This window comes from Sesamum indicum, linkage group LG4 (genome assembly GCF_026168435.1).
Source record: "Sesamum indicum cultivar Baizhima isolate 11 linkage group LG4, ASM2616843v1, whole genome shotgun sequence".
Lineage (NCBI taxonomy): Eukaryota > Viridiplantae > Streptophyta > Magnoliopsida > Lamiales > Pedaliaceae > Sesamum > Sesamum indicum.
Genome location: NC_142660.1, coordinates 17,417,376 through 17,432,067, shown reverse-complemented (window position 1 = coordinate 17,432,067; position 14,692 = coordinate 17,417,376). Strand labels below are relative to the sequence as shown.

The 14,692-nt window shown below is 35.4% G+C and overlaps 1 protein-coding gene and 1 non-coding gene across 2 annotated transcripts; one reads left to right on the top strand and one right to left on the bottom strand.

Annotated features, from left to right (window-relative positions):
• Positions 1–12,162: 12,162 nt before the first annotated feature.
• LOC148788517 (U6 spliceosomal RNA) lies at positions 12,163–12,267 on the bottom strand. The gene has a single exon (XR_016065394.1). It is a non-coding gene; the product is annotated as a U6 spliceosomal RNA (small nuclear RNA).
• An 11-nt stretch (positions 12,268–12,278) lies between these two features.
• LOC105160997 (F1F0-ATPase inhibitor protein) lies at positions 12,279–14,329 on the top strand. The gene is made up of 3 exons (XM_011078544.3): positions 12,279–12,630; positions 12,735–12,812; positions 14,020–14,329. Exons 1-3 carry the CDS (start codon positions 12,478–12,480, stop codon positions 14,044–14,046), a joined length of 258 nt encoding a protein of 85 aa, XP_011076846.1. The 5' UTR covers positions 12,279–12,477; the 3' UTR covers positions 14,047–14,329.
• The last annotated feature ends 363 nt before the right edge of the window (positions 14,330–14,692 follow it).

Here is a 14,692-nt window from a genome sequence, read left to right as displayed (position 1 = left end):
TACTAGAGGGGATATAGTGAGAGAAAATGAGTTGAGGATTGATAAAATTCGATAAATGGCTTGGATGGTTATGACATGCTAACCAATTCTTGAGAAGTTTGTTCCGATTTTTTAATTTCCTTATCTGTGCGTCTTTTTTTTTGTGTGTGAGTGTGTGTGTGGTGTGTGGGTGTGTGTGTTTATGTGGTGTGTGCGTGTGTGCATGTGCGGTGTGTGTGTGTGTATGTGTGTGTGTGTGTGAGTGTTTGTGTGGTGTGTGCAGGTGTGTGTGTGTGTGTGCGTGTGCGGTGTGTGTGTGTATGTGTGTGTGTGTGTGCATGTGCGGTGTGTGTGAGAGTGTGTGTGCAGTGTGTGTGTATGCAGTGTGTGTGTGTGTGTGTGTGTGTCTATGTGGGTGTGTGTGTGTGTGAGTGTTTGTGTGGTGTGTGCGGGTGTGTGTGTGATATGACCTGCTAACCAATTCTTGAATGGTTATGACCTGCTAACCAATTCTTGAGAAGTTTTGTTCCGACATTTTAATTTTCTTGTCTGTGCGTCTTTTTTTTTTTGTGTGTGAGTGTGTGTGGTGTGTGGGTGTGTGTGTTTATGTGGTGTGTGCGTGTGTGCATGTGCGGTGTGTGTGTGTGTATGAGTGTGTGTGTGTGTGTGTGTGTGTGAGTGTTTGTGTGGTGTGTGCAGGTGTGTGTGTGTGTGTGTGCGTGTGCGGTGTGTGTGTGTATGTGTGTGTGTGTGTGTGCATGTGCGGTGTGTGTGTGAGTGTGTGTATGCAGTGTGTGTGTGTGCAGTGTGTGTGTATGCAGTGTGTGTGTGTGTGTGTCTATGTGGGGTGTGTGTGTGTGTGAGTGTTTGTGTGGTGTGTGCGGGTGTGTGTGTGAGTGTGTGGTGTGTGCGGGTGTGTGTGTGTATGCGTGTGCGGTGTGTGTGTGTGTGTGTTTGTGTGTGTGTGTGTGTGTTTGTGTGTGTGGTGTGTGGGGTGTGTGTGTGCGTGTGTCACAGTAGAATATGTGTTACTTCCATTTTGAACATAGAAAAAGTGAGGTGTTGTTTTTATCTTCTGCGCCAATTAATGCCATCTGCGTCTTGTTACATTTGCCATATTATATTCTTTTCTATAAATATTAATATTTTTTTATTTTTTATTTAATCTTTTTTATTAGATTATATTGATTAGATGGCACATAATATTATCAAAATAGATATTTAATATACATATTTTTATATACTTAAAGAAACAATAAAGAAAATGATAATATTTTTTATTCTTTATTTAAATAAAACTTGATAGATAATATTGATCAATTTTTTTTTTATAAGTCCAATATTTTTAATTTTTTTAGGATACATGGCGCTTAGGTGGATAGCCTCAATGATTCTGTTTTATTATATATAGTAAAATTTATAATTAATTTAATATTTTAAAATAATAATACATATATCCTAATTTTTGACTACTCAAATTATACTTTATTTTATCTTTTCCCTGTAAAAAGCTTCTATTAGATCAATAATTTTAATATTTTTTAATAATTTCACAATTTTTTTCTAACCTAATTTTTTCTTGAATTTAACGGAGTGGGGGCGATTGAGCTGAGTTTTAAAAAACACATGGGAGCTTTTAACTTATTTTGAAAATCGGGGATTTCTTTTTGCAGACTTTTTAAAACACAGTGGGGTTTTATGCATTTTGTCTTTCAATATATCTCGATAGCAAGAGTGGCCTTGGATTAATTTACTTTACTAGAGGGGATATAGTGAGAGAAAATGAATTGAGGATTGATAAAATTCGATAAATGGCTTGGATGGTTATGACCTGCTAACCAATTCTTGAGAAGTTTTGTTCCGACATTTTAATTTCCTTGTCTGTGCGTCTTTTTTTTTTTTTGTGTGTGAGTGTGTGTGGTGTGTGCGTGTGTGCATGTGCGGTGTGTGTGTGTGTGTGTATGTGTGTGTGTGAGTGAGTGTTTGTGTGGTGTGTGCAGGTGTGTGTGTGCGTGTGCGGTATGTGTGTGTGTATGTGTGTGTGTGTGTGCATGTGCGGTGTGTGTGTGAGTGTGTGTATGCAGTGTGTGTGTATGCAGTGTGTGTGTGTGTGTGTGTGTCTATGTGGGTGTGTGTGTGTGTGAGTGTTTGTTTGGTGTGTGCCGGTGTGTGTGTGAGTGTGTGGTGTGTGCGAGTGTGTGTGTGTATGCGTGTGCGGTGTGTGTGCGTGTATGCGTGTGCGGTGTGTGTGTGTGCACTCTGTGTGTGTGTGTGTGTGTGGTGTGTGGGGTGTGTGTGTGCGTGTGTCACAGTAGAATATGTGTTACTTCCATTTTGAACATAGAAAAAGTGAGGTGTTGTTTTTATCTTCTGCGCCAATTAATGTCATCTGCGTCTTGTTACATTTGCCATATTATATTCTTTTCTATAAATATTAATATTTTTTTATTTTTTATTTAATCTTTTTTATTAGATTATATTGATTAGATGGCACATAATATTATCAAAATACATATTTAATATACATATTTTTATATACTTAAAGAAACAATAAAGAAAATGATAATATTTTTTATTCCTTATTTAAATAAAACTTGATAGATAATATTGATCAAATTTTTTTTGATAAGTCCAATATTTTTAATTTTTTTAGGATACATGGCGCTTAGGTGGATAGCCTCAATGATTCTGTTTTATTATATATAGTAAAATTTATAATTAATTTAATATTTTAAAATAATAATACATATATCCTAATTTTTTACTACTCAAATTATACTTTATTTTATCTTTTCCCTGTAAAAAGCTTCTATTATATCAGTAATTTTAATATTTTTTAATAATTTCACAATTTTTTTTCTAACCTAATTTTTTTTTGAATTTAACGGAGCGGGGGCGATTGAGCTGAGTTTTAAAAAATACATGGGAGCTTTTAACTTATTTTGAAAATAGGGGATTTCTTTTTGCAGACTTTTTAAAACACAGTGGGGTTTTATGCATTTTGTCTTTCAATATATCTCGATAGCAAGAGTGACCTTGGATTAATTTACTTTACTAGAGGGGATATAGTGAGAGAAAATGAATTGAGGATTGATAAAATTCGATAAATGGCTTGAATGGTTATGACCTGCTACCCAATTCTTGAGAAGTTTTGTTCCGACATTTTAATTTTCTTGTCTGTGCGTCTTTTTTTTTTGTGTGTGAGTGTGTGTGGTGTGTGGTGTGTGTGTTTATGTGGTGTGTGCGTGTGTGCATGTGCGGTGTGTGTGTGTGTGTATGTGTGTGTGTGTGTAGTGTGTGTGTGTGTGTGTGTGAGTGTTTGTGTGGTGTGTGCATGTGTGCGTGTGCGGTGTGTGTGTGTGTATGTGTGTGTGTGTGTGCATGTGCGGTGTGTGTGTGAGTGTGTGTATGCAGTGTGTGTGTCTATGTGGGGTGTGTGTGTGTGTGAGTGTTTGTGTGGTGTGTGCGGGTGTGTGTGTGAGTGTGTGGTGTGTGCGAGTGTGTGTGTGTATGCGTGTGCGGTGTGTGTGCGTGTATGCGTGTGCGGTGTGTGTGTGTGCAGTGTGTGTGTGTGTGTGTGTGTGTGGTGTGTGGGGTGTGTGTGTGCGTGTGTCACGGTAGAATATGTGTTACTTCCATTTTGAACATAGAAAAAGTGAGGTGTTGTTTTTATATTCTGCGCCAATGAATGCCATCTGCGTCTTGTTACATTTGCCATATTATATTCTTTTCTATAAATATTAATATTTTTTTATTTTTTATTTAATCTTTTTTATTAGATTATATTGATTAGATGGCACATAATATTATCAAAATAGATATTTAATATACATATTTTTATATACTTAAAGAAACAATAAAGAAAATGATAATATTTTTTATTCCTTATTTAAATAAAACTTGATAGATAATATTGATCAAATTTTTTTTGATAAGTCCAATATTTTTAATTTTTTTAGGATACATGGCGCTTAGGTGGATAGCCTCAATGATTCTGTTTTATTATATATAGTAAAATTTATAATTAATTTAATATTTTAAAATAATAATACATATATCCTAATTTTTGACTACTCAAATTATACTTTATTTTATCTTTTCCCTGTAAAAAGCTTCTATTAGATCAGTAATTTTAATATTTTTTAATAATTTCACAATTTTTTTTCTAACCTAATTTTTTCTTGAATTTAACGGACGGGGGCGATTGAGCTGAGTTTTAAAAAACACATGGGAGCTTTTAACTTATTTTGAAAATAGGGGATTTCTTTTTGCAGACTTTTTAAAATACAGTGGGGTTTTATGCATTTTGTCTTTCAATATATCTCGATAGCAAGAGTGGCCTTGGATTAATTTACTTTACTAGAAGGGATATAGTGAGAGAAAATGAATTGAGGATTGATAAAATTCGATAAATGGCTTGAATGGTTATGACCTGCTAACCAATTCTTGAGAAGTTTTGTTCCGACATTTTAATTTTCTTGTCTGTGCGTCTTTTTTTTTTGTGTGTGAGTGTGTGTGGTGTGTGGGTGTGTGTGTTTATGTGATGTGTGCGTGTGTGCATGTGCGGTGTGTGTGTGTGTATGAGTGTGTGTGTGTAGTGTGTGTGTGTGTGTGTGAGTGTTTGTGTGGTGTGTGCAGGTGTGCGTGTGCGGTGTGTGTGTGTATGTGTGTGTGTGTGTGTGCATGTGCGGTGTGTGTGTGAGTGTGTGTATGCAGTGTGTGTGTCTATGTGGGGTGTGTGTGTGTGTGAGTGTTTGTGTGGTGTGTGCGGGTGTGTGTGTGAGTGTGTGGTGTGTGCGGGTGTGTGTGTGTATGCGTGTGCGGTGTGTGTGTGTGCAGTGTGTGTGTGTGTGTGTGTGTGTGTGTGTGGTGTGTGGGGTGTATGTGTGCGTGTGTCACGGTAGAATATGTGTTACTTCCATTTTGAACATAGAAAAAGTGAGGTGTTGTTTTTATATTCTGCGCCAATGAATGCCATCTGCGTCTTGTTACATTTGCCATATTATATTCTTTTGTATAAATATTAATATTTTTTTATTTTTTATTTAATCTTTTTTATTAGATTATATTGATTAGATGGCACATAATATTATCAAAATAGATATTTAATATACATATTTTTATATACTTAAAGAAACAATAAAGAAAATGATAATATTTTTTATTCTTTATTTAAATAAAACTTGATAGATAATATTGATCAAATTTTTTTTGATAAATCCAATATTTTTAATTTTTTTAGGATACATGGCGCTTAGGTGGATAGCCTCAATGATTCTGTTTTATTATATATAGTAAAATTTATAATTAATTTAATATTTTAAAATAATAATACATATATCCTAATTTTTGACTACTCAAATTATACTTTATTTTATCTTTTCCCTGTAAAAAGCTTCTATTAGATCAGTAATTTTAATATTTTTTAATAATTTCACAATTTTTTTTCTAACCTAATTTTTTCTTGAATTTAACGGAGCGGGGGCGATTGAGCTGAGTTTTAAAAATCACATGGGAGCTTTTAACTTATTTTGAAAATAGGGGATTTCTTTTTGCAGACTTTTTAAAACACAGTGGGGTTTTTTGCATTTTGTATTTCAATATATCTCGATAGCAAGAGTGGCCTTGTATTAATTTACTTTACTAGAGGGGATATAGTGAGAGAAAATGAGTTGAGGATTGATAAAATTCGATAAATGGCTTGGATGGTTATGACCTGCTAACCAATTCTTGAGAAGTTTGTTCCGACTTTTTAATTTTCTTGTCTGTGCGTCTTTTTTTTTTGTGTGTGAGTGTGTGTGTGGTGTGTGGGTGTGTGTGTTTATGTGGTGTGTGCGTGTGTGCATGTGCGGTGTGTGTGTGTGTATGTGTGTGTGTGTGTGAGTGTTTGTGTGGTGTGTGCAGGTGTGTGTGTGTGTGTGCGTGTGCGGTGTGTGTGTGTATGTGTGTGTGTGTGTGCATGTGCGGTGTGTGTGAGAGTGTGTGTGCAGTGTGTGTGTATGCAGTGTGTGTGTGTGAGAGTGTGTGTGCAGTGTGTGTGTATGCAGTGTGTGTGTGTGTGTGTGTCTATGTGGGTGTGTGTGTGTGTGAGTGTGTGAGTGTTTGTGTGGTGTGTGCGGGTGTGTGTGTGATATGACCTGCTAACCAATTCTTGAATGGTTATGACCTGCTAACCAATTCTTGAGAAGTTTTGTTCCGACATTTTAATTTTCTTGTGTGTGCGTCTTTTTTTTTTGTGTGTGAGTGTGTGTGGTGTGTGGGTGTGTGTGTTTATGTGGTGTGTGCGTGTGTGCATGTGCGGTGTGTGTGTGTGTGTATGAGTGTGTGTGTGCAGTGTGTGTGTGTGTGTGTGTGTGAGTGTTTGTGTGGTGTGTGCAGGTGTGTGTGTGTGTGTGTGTGCGTGTGCGGTGTGTGTGTGTATGTGTGTGTGTGTGTGTGCATGTGCGGTGTGTGTGTGAGTGTGTGTATGCAGTGTGTGTGTGTGCAGTGTGTGTGTATGCAGTGTGTGTGTGTGTGTCTATGTGGGGTGTGTGTTTGTGTGGTGTGTGCGGGTGTGTGTGTGAGTGTGCGGGTGTGTGTGTGTATGCGTGTGCGGTGTGTGTGTGTGCAGTGTGTGTGTGTGTGTGTTTGTGTGTGTGGTGTGTGGGGTGTGTGTGTGCGTGTGTCACGGTAGAATATGTGTTACTTCCATTTTGAACATAGAAAAAGTGAGGTGTTGTTTTTATATTCTGCGCCAATGAATGCCATCTGCGTCTTGTTACATTTGCCATATTATATTCTTTTGTATAAATATTAATATTTTTTTATTTTTTATTTAATCTTTTTTATTAGATTATATTGATTAGATGGCACATAATATTATCAAAATAGATATTTAATATACATATTTTTATATACTTAAAGAAACAATAAAGAAAATGATAATATTTTTTATTCTTTATTTAAATAAAACTTGATAGATAATATTGATCAAATTTTTTTTGATAAATCCAATATTTTTAATTTTTTTAGGATACATGGCGCTTAGGTGGATAGCCTCAATGATTCTGTTTTATTATATATAGTAAAATTTATAATTAATTTAATATTTTAAAATAATAATACATATATCCTAATTTTTGACTACTCAAATTATACTTTATTTTATCTTTTCCCTGTAAAAAGCTTCTATTAGATCAGTAATTTTAATATTTTTTAATAATTTCACAATTTTTTTTCTAACCTAATTTTTTCTTGAATTTAACGGAGCGGGGGCGATTGAGCTGAGTTTTAAAAATCACATGGGAGCTTTTAACTTATTTTGAAAATAGGGGATTTCTTTTTGCAGACTTTTTAAAACACAGTGGGATTTTTTGCATTTTGTCTTTCAATATATCTCGATAGCAAGAGTGACCTTGTATTAATTTACTTTACTAGAGGGGATATAGTGAGAGAAAATGAGTTGAGGATTGATAAAATTCGATAAATGGCTTGGATGGTTATGACATGCTAACCAATTCTTGAGAAGTTTGTTCCGATTTTTTAATTTCCTTATCTGTGCGTCTTTTTTTTTGTGTGTGAGTGTGTGTGTGGTGTGTGGGTGTGTGTGTTTATGTGGTGTGTGCGTGTGTGCATGTGCGGTGTGTGTGTGTGTATGTGTGTGTGTGTGTGAGTGTTTGTGTGGTGTGTGCAGGTGTGTGTGTGTGTGTGCGTGTGCGGTGTGTGTGTGTATGTGTGTGTGTGTGTGCATGTGCGGTGTGTGTGAGAGTGTGTGTGCAGTGTGTGTGTATGCAGTGTGTGTGTGTGTGTGTGTGTGTCTATGTGGGTGTGTGTGTGTGTGAGTGTTTGTGTGGTGTGTGCGGGTGTGTGTGTGATATGACCTGCTAACCAATTCTTGAATGGTTATGACCTGCTAACCAATTCTTGAGAAGTTTTGTTCCGACATTTTAATTTTCTTGTCTGTGCGTCTTTTTTTTTTTGTGTGTGAGTGTGTGTGGTGTGTGGGTGTGTGTGTTTATGTGGTGTGTGCGTGTGTGCATGTGCGGTGTGTGTGTGTGTATGAGTGTGTGTGTGTGTGTGTGTGTGTGTGAGTGTTTGTGTGGTGTGTGCAGGTGTGTGTGTGTGTGTGTGCGTGTGCGGTGTGTGTGTGTATGTGTGTGTGTGTGTGTGCATGTGCGGTGTGTGTGTGAGTGTGTGTATGCAGTGTGTGTGTGTGCAGTGTGTGTGTATGCAGTGTGTGTGTGTGTGTGTCTATGTGGGGTGTGTGTGTGTGTGAGTGTTTGTGTGGTGTGTGCGGGTGTGTGTGTGAGTGTGTGGTGTGTGCGGGTGTGTGTGTGTATGCGTGTGCGGTGTGTGTGTGTGTGTGTTTGTGTGTGTGTGTGTGTGTTTGTGTGTGTGGTGTGTGGGGTGTGTGTGTGCGTGTGTCACAGTAGAATATGTGTTACTTCCATTTTGAACATAGAAAAAGTGAGGTGTTGTTTTTATCTTCTGCGCCAATTAATGCCATCTGCGTCTTGTTACATTTGCCATATTATATTCTTTTCTATAAATATTAATATTTTTTTATTTTTTATTTAATCTTTTTTATTAGATTATATTGATTAGATGGCACATAATATTATCAAAATAGATATTTAATATACATATTTTTATATACTTAAAGAAACAATAAAGAAAATGATAATATTTTTTATTCTTTATTTAAATAAAACTTGATAGATAATATTGATCAAATTTTTTTTGATAAATCCAATATTTTTAATTTTTTTAGGATACATGGCGCTTAGGTGGATAGCCTCAATGATTCTGTTTTATTATATATAGTAAAATTTATAATTAATTTAATATTTTAAAATAATAATACATATATCCTAATTTTTGACTACTCAAATTATACTTTATTTTATCTTTTCCCTGTAAAAAGCTTCTATTAGATCAGTAATTTTAATATTTTTTAATAATTTCACAATTTTTTTTTCTAACCTAATTTTTTCTTGAATTTAACGGAGCGGGGGCGATTGAGCTGAGTTTTAAAAATCACATGGGAGCTTTTAACTTATTTTGAAAATAGGGGATTTCTTTTTGCAGACTTTTTAAAACACAGTGGGGTTTTTGCATTTTGTCTTTCAATATATCTCGATAGCAAGAGTGGCCTTGGATTAATTTACTTTAATAGAGGGGATATAGTGAGACAAAATGAGTTGAGGATTGATAAAATTCGATAAATGGCTTGGATGGTTATGACCTGCTAACCAATTCTTGAGAAGTTTGTTCCGACTTTTTAATTTCCTTGTCTGTGCGTCTTTTTTTTTTGTGTGTGAGTGTGTGTGTGGTGTGTGGGTGTGTGTGTTTATGTGGTGTGTGCGTGTGTGCATGTGCGGTGTGTGTGTGTGTATGTGTGTGTGTGTGTGAGTGTTTGTGTGGTGTGTGCAGGTGTGTGTGTGTGTGTGCGTGTGCGGTGTGTGTGTGTATGTGTGTGTGTGTGTGCATGTGCGGTGTGTGTGAGAGTGTGTGTGCAGTGTGTGTGTATGCAGTGTGTGTGTGTGTGTGTGTGTGTGTCTATGTGGGTGTGTGTGTGTGTGAGTGTTTGTGTGGTGTGTGCGGGTGTGTGTGTGATATGACCTGCTAACCAATTCTTGAATGGTTATGACCTGCTAACCAATTCTTGAGAAGTTTTGTTCCGACATTTTAATTTTCTTGTCTGTGCGTCTTTTTTTTTTGTGTGTGAGTGTGTGTGGTGTGTGGGTGTGTGTGTTTATGTGGTGTGTGCGTGTGTGCATGTGCGGTGTGTGTGTGTGTGTATGAGTGTGTGTGTGCAGTGTGTGTGTGAGTGTGTGGTGTGTGCGGGTGTGTGTGTGTATGCGTGTGCGGTGTGTGTGTGTGCAGTGTGTGTGTGTGTGTGTGTGTTTGTGTGTGTGGTGTGTGGGGTGTGTGTGTGCGTGTGTCACAGTAGAATATGTGTTACTTTCATTTTGAACATAGAAAAAGTGAGGTGTTGTTTTTATCTTCTGCGCCAATTAATGCCATCTGCGTCTTGTTACATTTGCCATATTATATTCTTTTCTATAAATATTAATATTTTTTTATTTTTTATTTAATCTTTTTTATTAGATTATATTGATTAGATGGCACATAATATTATCAAAATAGATATTTAATATACATATTTTTATATACTTAAAGAAACAATAAAGAAAATGATAATATTTTTTATTCTTTATTTAAATAAAACTTGATAGATAATATTGATCAAATTTTTTTTGATAAATCCAATATTTTTAATTTTTTTAGGATACATGGCGCTTAGGTGGATAGCCTCAATGATTCTGTTTTATTATATATAGTAAAATTTATAATTATTTTAATATTTTAAAATAATAATACATATATCCTAATTTTTGACTACTCAAATTATACTTTATTTTATCTTTTCCCTGTAAAAAGCTTCTATTAGATCAGTAATTTTAATATTTTTTAATAATTTCACAATTTTTTTTCTAACCTAATTTTTTCTTGAATTTAACGGAGCGGGGGCGATTGAGCTGAGTTTTAAAAATCACATGGGAGCTTTTAACTTATTTTGAAAATAGGGGATTTCTTTTTGCAGACTTTTTAAAACACAGTGGGGTTTTATGCATTTTGTATTTCAATATATCTCGATAGCAAGAGTGGCCTTGTATTAATTTACTTTACTAGAGGGGATATAGTGAGAGAAAATGAGTTGAGGATTGATAAAATTCGATAAATGGCTTGGATGGTTATGACCTGCTAACCAATTCTTGATAAGTTTTGTTCCGACATTTTAATTTCCTTGTCTGTGCGTCTTTTTTTTTTTTTTGTGTGTGAGTGTGTGTGGTGTGTGGGTGTGTGTGTTTATGTGGTGTGTGCGTGTGTGCATGTGCGGTGTGTGTGTGTGTGTGTATGAGTGTGTGTGCAGTGTGTGTGTGTGTGTGTGAGTGTTTGTGTGGTGTGTGCAGGTGTGTGTGTGTGTGTGTGTGCGTGTGCGGTGTGTGTGTGTGTATGTGTCTGTGTGTGTGCATGTGCGGTGTGTGTGCATGTGCGGTGTGTGTGTGAGTGTGTGTATGCAGTGTGTGTGTGCAGTGTGTGTGTATGCAGTGTGTGTGTGTGTGTCTATGTGGGGTGTGTGTGTGTGTGAGTGTTTGTGTGGTGTGTGCGGGTGTGTGTGTGTATGCGTGTGCGGTGTGTGTGTGCAGTGTGTGTGTGTGTGTGGTGTGTGGGGTGTGTGTGCGTGTGTCACGGTAGAATATGTGTTATTTCCATTTTGAACATAGAAAAAGTGAGGTGTTGTTTTTATCTTCTGCGCCAATGAATGCCATCTGCGTCTTGTTACATTTGCCATATTATATTCTTTTGTATAAATATTAATATTTTTTTATTTTTTATTTAATCTTTTTTATTAGATTATATTGATTAGATGGCACATAATATTATCAAAATAGATATTTAATATACATATTTTTATATACTTAAAGAAACAATAAAGAAAATGATAATATTTTTTATTCTTTATTTAAATAAAACTTGATAGATAATATTGATCAAATTTTTTTTGATAAATCCAATATTTTTAATTTTTTTAGGATACATGGCGCTTAGGTGGATAGCCTCAATGATTCTGTTTTATTATATATAGTAAAATTTATAATTAATTTAATATTTTAAAATAATAATACATATATCCTAATTTTTGACTACTCAAATTATACTTTATTTTATCTTTTCCCTGTAAAAAGCTTCTATTAGATCAGTAATTTTAATATTTTTTAATAATTTCACAATTTTTTTTCTAACCTAATTTTTTAACCGTTATATTACAATTTATAATTATAATTTATTCTTTTTATAATTTTTTTATTATTTTAGAATTCTTTATATCTACCTACAAAAATCACATACTATGATATCTAATATTTTTAAAATGAGTAAAAAGAGCTAGGATAAAAAAAAATAAAAAATACAAGGGACCAAGAAAAAGATTTTGCCTTAAAAAAAAGTCTCAATCTTCGAAAAGTTTTTGCTCAAATCAAATTTAGTTAAATCTAACAAATTATAAAGTAAATGTATTACACTTTTTATGTGATTGGTTATTTTTATAAATTATAAATAAATCACACAATAAATATATTATACTTATTATATGATTAATTCAAATTTGACCGACTGAATCGAAATAAAAATTTCCCCACAATTTTTTTTTAGACCATTTCCCCGTGGCATTCTTGCGCAGGGCCGTGCTAATCTTCTCTGTATCTCCAATTTTATTTCATTCAATTCCAACGTGGCAACAAACCCGTGAGCGCGCGGACGGACCTTCACCTGGTTTCCCAAAAACCGCTATCAATTCCGATTCATCCACAACCCGACCCGGATCTGAATCTTGCATACCACTTTCTATATATAGTATTTATAAACCCTAGTGATTTGTTAATTCAGTTTACTTTCTAATTAATCACCTGATCATTCGTTAGACGACTGCACCTACGGAGAGGAGATCAGAAGATGGCGATGAGATCTGTCGTTTCCCGCAGTGGACTGTGTCGTTTGATGGAAGGCAACTGGCGATCGTCTGCTTCGAGCCTTCGCTACTTTAGTGATGACAAAGGCCGCGTCCTCAGCGAAGAAGAGCGTGCTAAGGAAACCATGTATATTCAGGTGGTTTGAATTTCTGTGTGTGTGTGTGGTTTGTGGTTATAATGTTTGGGTGTGGTTATTGTTGTTATCTTTACTTTGTTTTGGTGGTTTTTGTTGGAGTGAAGAAAATGGAGAAGGAGAGGCTGGAGAAGCTGAAGAAGAAGACTGAGCAGGAGAAGGCTGAGCAGGAGAAGTCTGATAAGGTGAATTTTTACAGATTCTTTTACTTATTTGACTGTTGTGTGTTTGTTTATGTATCGTTCACTTGTATTGATTATAATGTTCTTGTATGTTTTGGTTTTTGTAGAAATGAAAGGAAGTCTTAGAATTTGTATTATTATATATAGAAATACTAAGAGTCTCTAACGATGGAAAATGAGTTGTGTCTTGCAAATTGATTGGTGGCTTTGGGGTTTCCAAATGAAGAAGAATGGGTGTATCCAGTCAGAATAAGGAAGGAGATTAGTTGTTTCGAAGTGTGATGATGATTTTATGAAATGTTGTTTGAGTTCAAATGTAGAAGGGTATGCCATGTAAATTCGTTGTTTTGACTGTTGTTATGAAAAAAAACACACGGAAGATGGGAACTGATGAGAGTTGGGATTTGGGTTCATATTCGTTCATTATTTTGAATAATACAACATGCCGCAGCATGGCATTTCATATGTTGATTCCTTTCAATCTACACCGAAAGCCTGTATGAGGTATATCCCTCATTTCTTTAATTCAATCCAAAATTATATATGGCATAAACTCTATAGTTGGAGACAATATGCCTTGTTATAAGAAATTGCGCTTGTTTCAGAGAGGAAAGGGTTGTATTTAGAAACTGAAACGAAAGTTTTCAAGTTTGTTTTAACAGTAGTGATTGTTTCATTTTTCTTATCGGCTTTATTGTAGCAAGTTTGCATAAATATAAAAACATCCTATTGCCCTGCTGTGTCTGGTACACGAACTGATGCAACATGCAGCATAAGGTATTGATATGTGTGTGTTGTCTCAGTCTTGGATTTGGGTGAGGAGAACATTGAAAAACAATTTTTGCAGAAAGGAAAAAACAAAAAGCTTCTATCAAGGTAATAAGAAGCTGTATTTCTCAATTTGACAATCAGCAATCTGTATTGATTACTGTGGAAGTGAATGCAAGAACAAGGCTTTTAACATGTAAGTGGGTGTCTTTATGTGTTGAACTATTGTAATCTTTTCGGTCTAGGTTTTGGGACATGGATTTGCAAAAATTGTGTTACCTATTTTCTGTATTTGTGCCTGAATAGAAGTTCAGATAATTGTGAATATTATGATTGAGGTTACTGTTCTTGTGCTTTTCTGTTGATATAAATCTCATTAGTTATTGGATAACTGTAAATTTGAACTTTTTTAATAATTTCTTTCCTGCTCTTTTACCTGAAGGCTGGAGAAGCAGCTCAAAAGAGCTGAAGTGGGTTTTCTGCTCTTAGTTGATCTGTGAACTCCTGGTTGTCTTTCCCCTGGAGAAAATAAATGTACCAGACTTTGCAAGACTCCCTTTAGGCCTTGGTACCTGTACAGAGTTTGGTATCTGATCAATGTTTCAAGTGTACTGCTGCAGAGTTGTGTTCCAATGTGGTAGTATATTTAATTCAGGTTTCTTTAAGCTTTCTTTCTGATTTCTTTCCAGATGGTTTGTACTTCTGGCATCTTTAATTGCACGTTTTAAATCCACAAGGCACAATCATCTCAATCAGGTCGAGTAAGGTTACGTCTCTATGGAAATTTAGTTCTAGCTTCTAGTCCATTACTGATTGCGGTAGAAGTGTGCTTGTCATATCAACCTTCAAAATCTCACATTCTTGTGTTTAGTTCGGTGTTAGTATGCTTGTCATATCAACCTTTGGAATCTCCAATTCTTGTGTTTTGTTCACCACGTAGACAATGTAACATTTCTAGGTGATCTCTACCGAGTGGAGCCATATTGTAGGAAGCTCAGGAGATTCGCCGCCATTAGTTTCTGGAACTGTTGAGTTATATTATCATTTTGTACACGTAGATCCACCATAATGCCAGTATGAAGGTCATATTCACTCAAGAAACGACTGGAATCCTG

Bases quoted from the DNA above. Each gene is read 5' to 3' on its own strand.
- LOC105160997 (XM_011078544.3), top strand. From the start codon at position 12,478: ATGGCGATGAGATCTGTCGTTTCCCGCAGTGGACTGTGTCGTTTGATG. The intron at 12,631-12,734 runs GTGGTTTGAATT...GTTGGAGTGAAG, and splicing joins AGGAAACCATGTATATTCAG to AAAATGGAGAAGGAGAGGCT. The intron at 12,813-14,019 runs GTGAATTTTTAC...TTTTACCTGAAG, and splicing joins AGCAGGAGAAGTCTGATAAG to GCTGGAGAAGCAGCTCAAAA.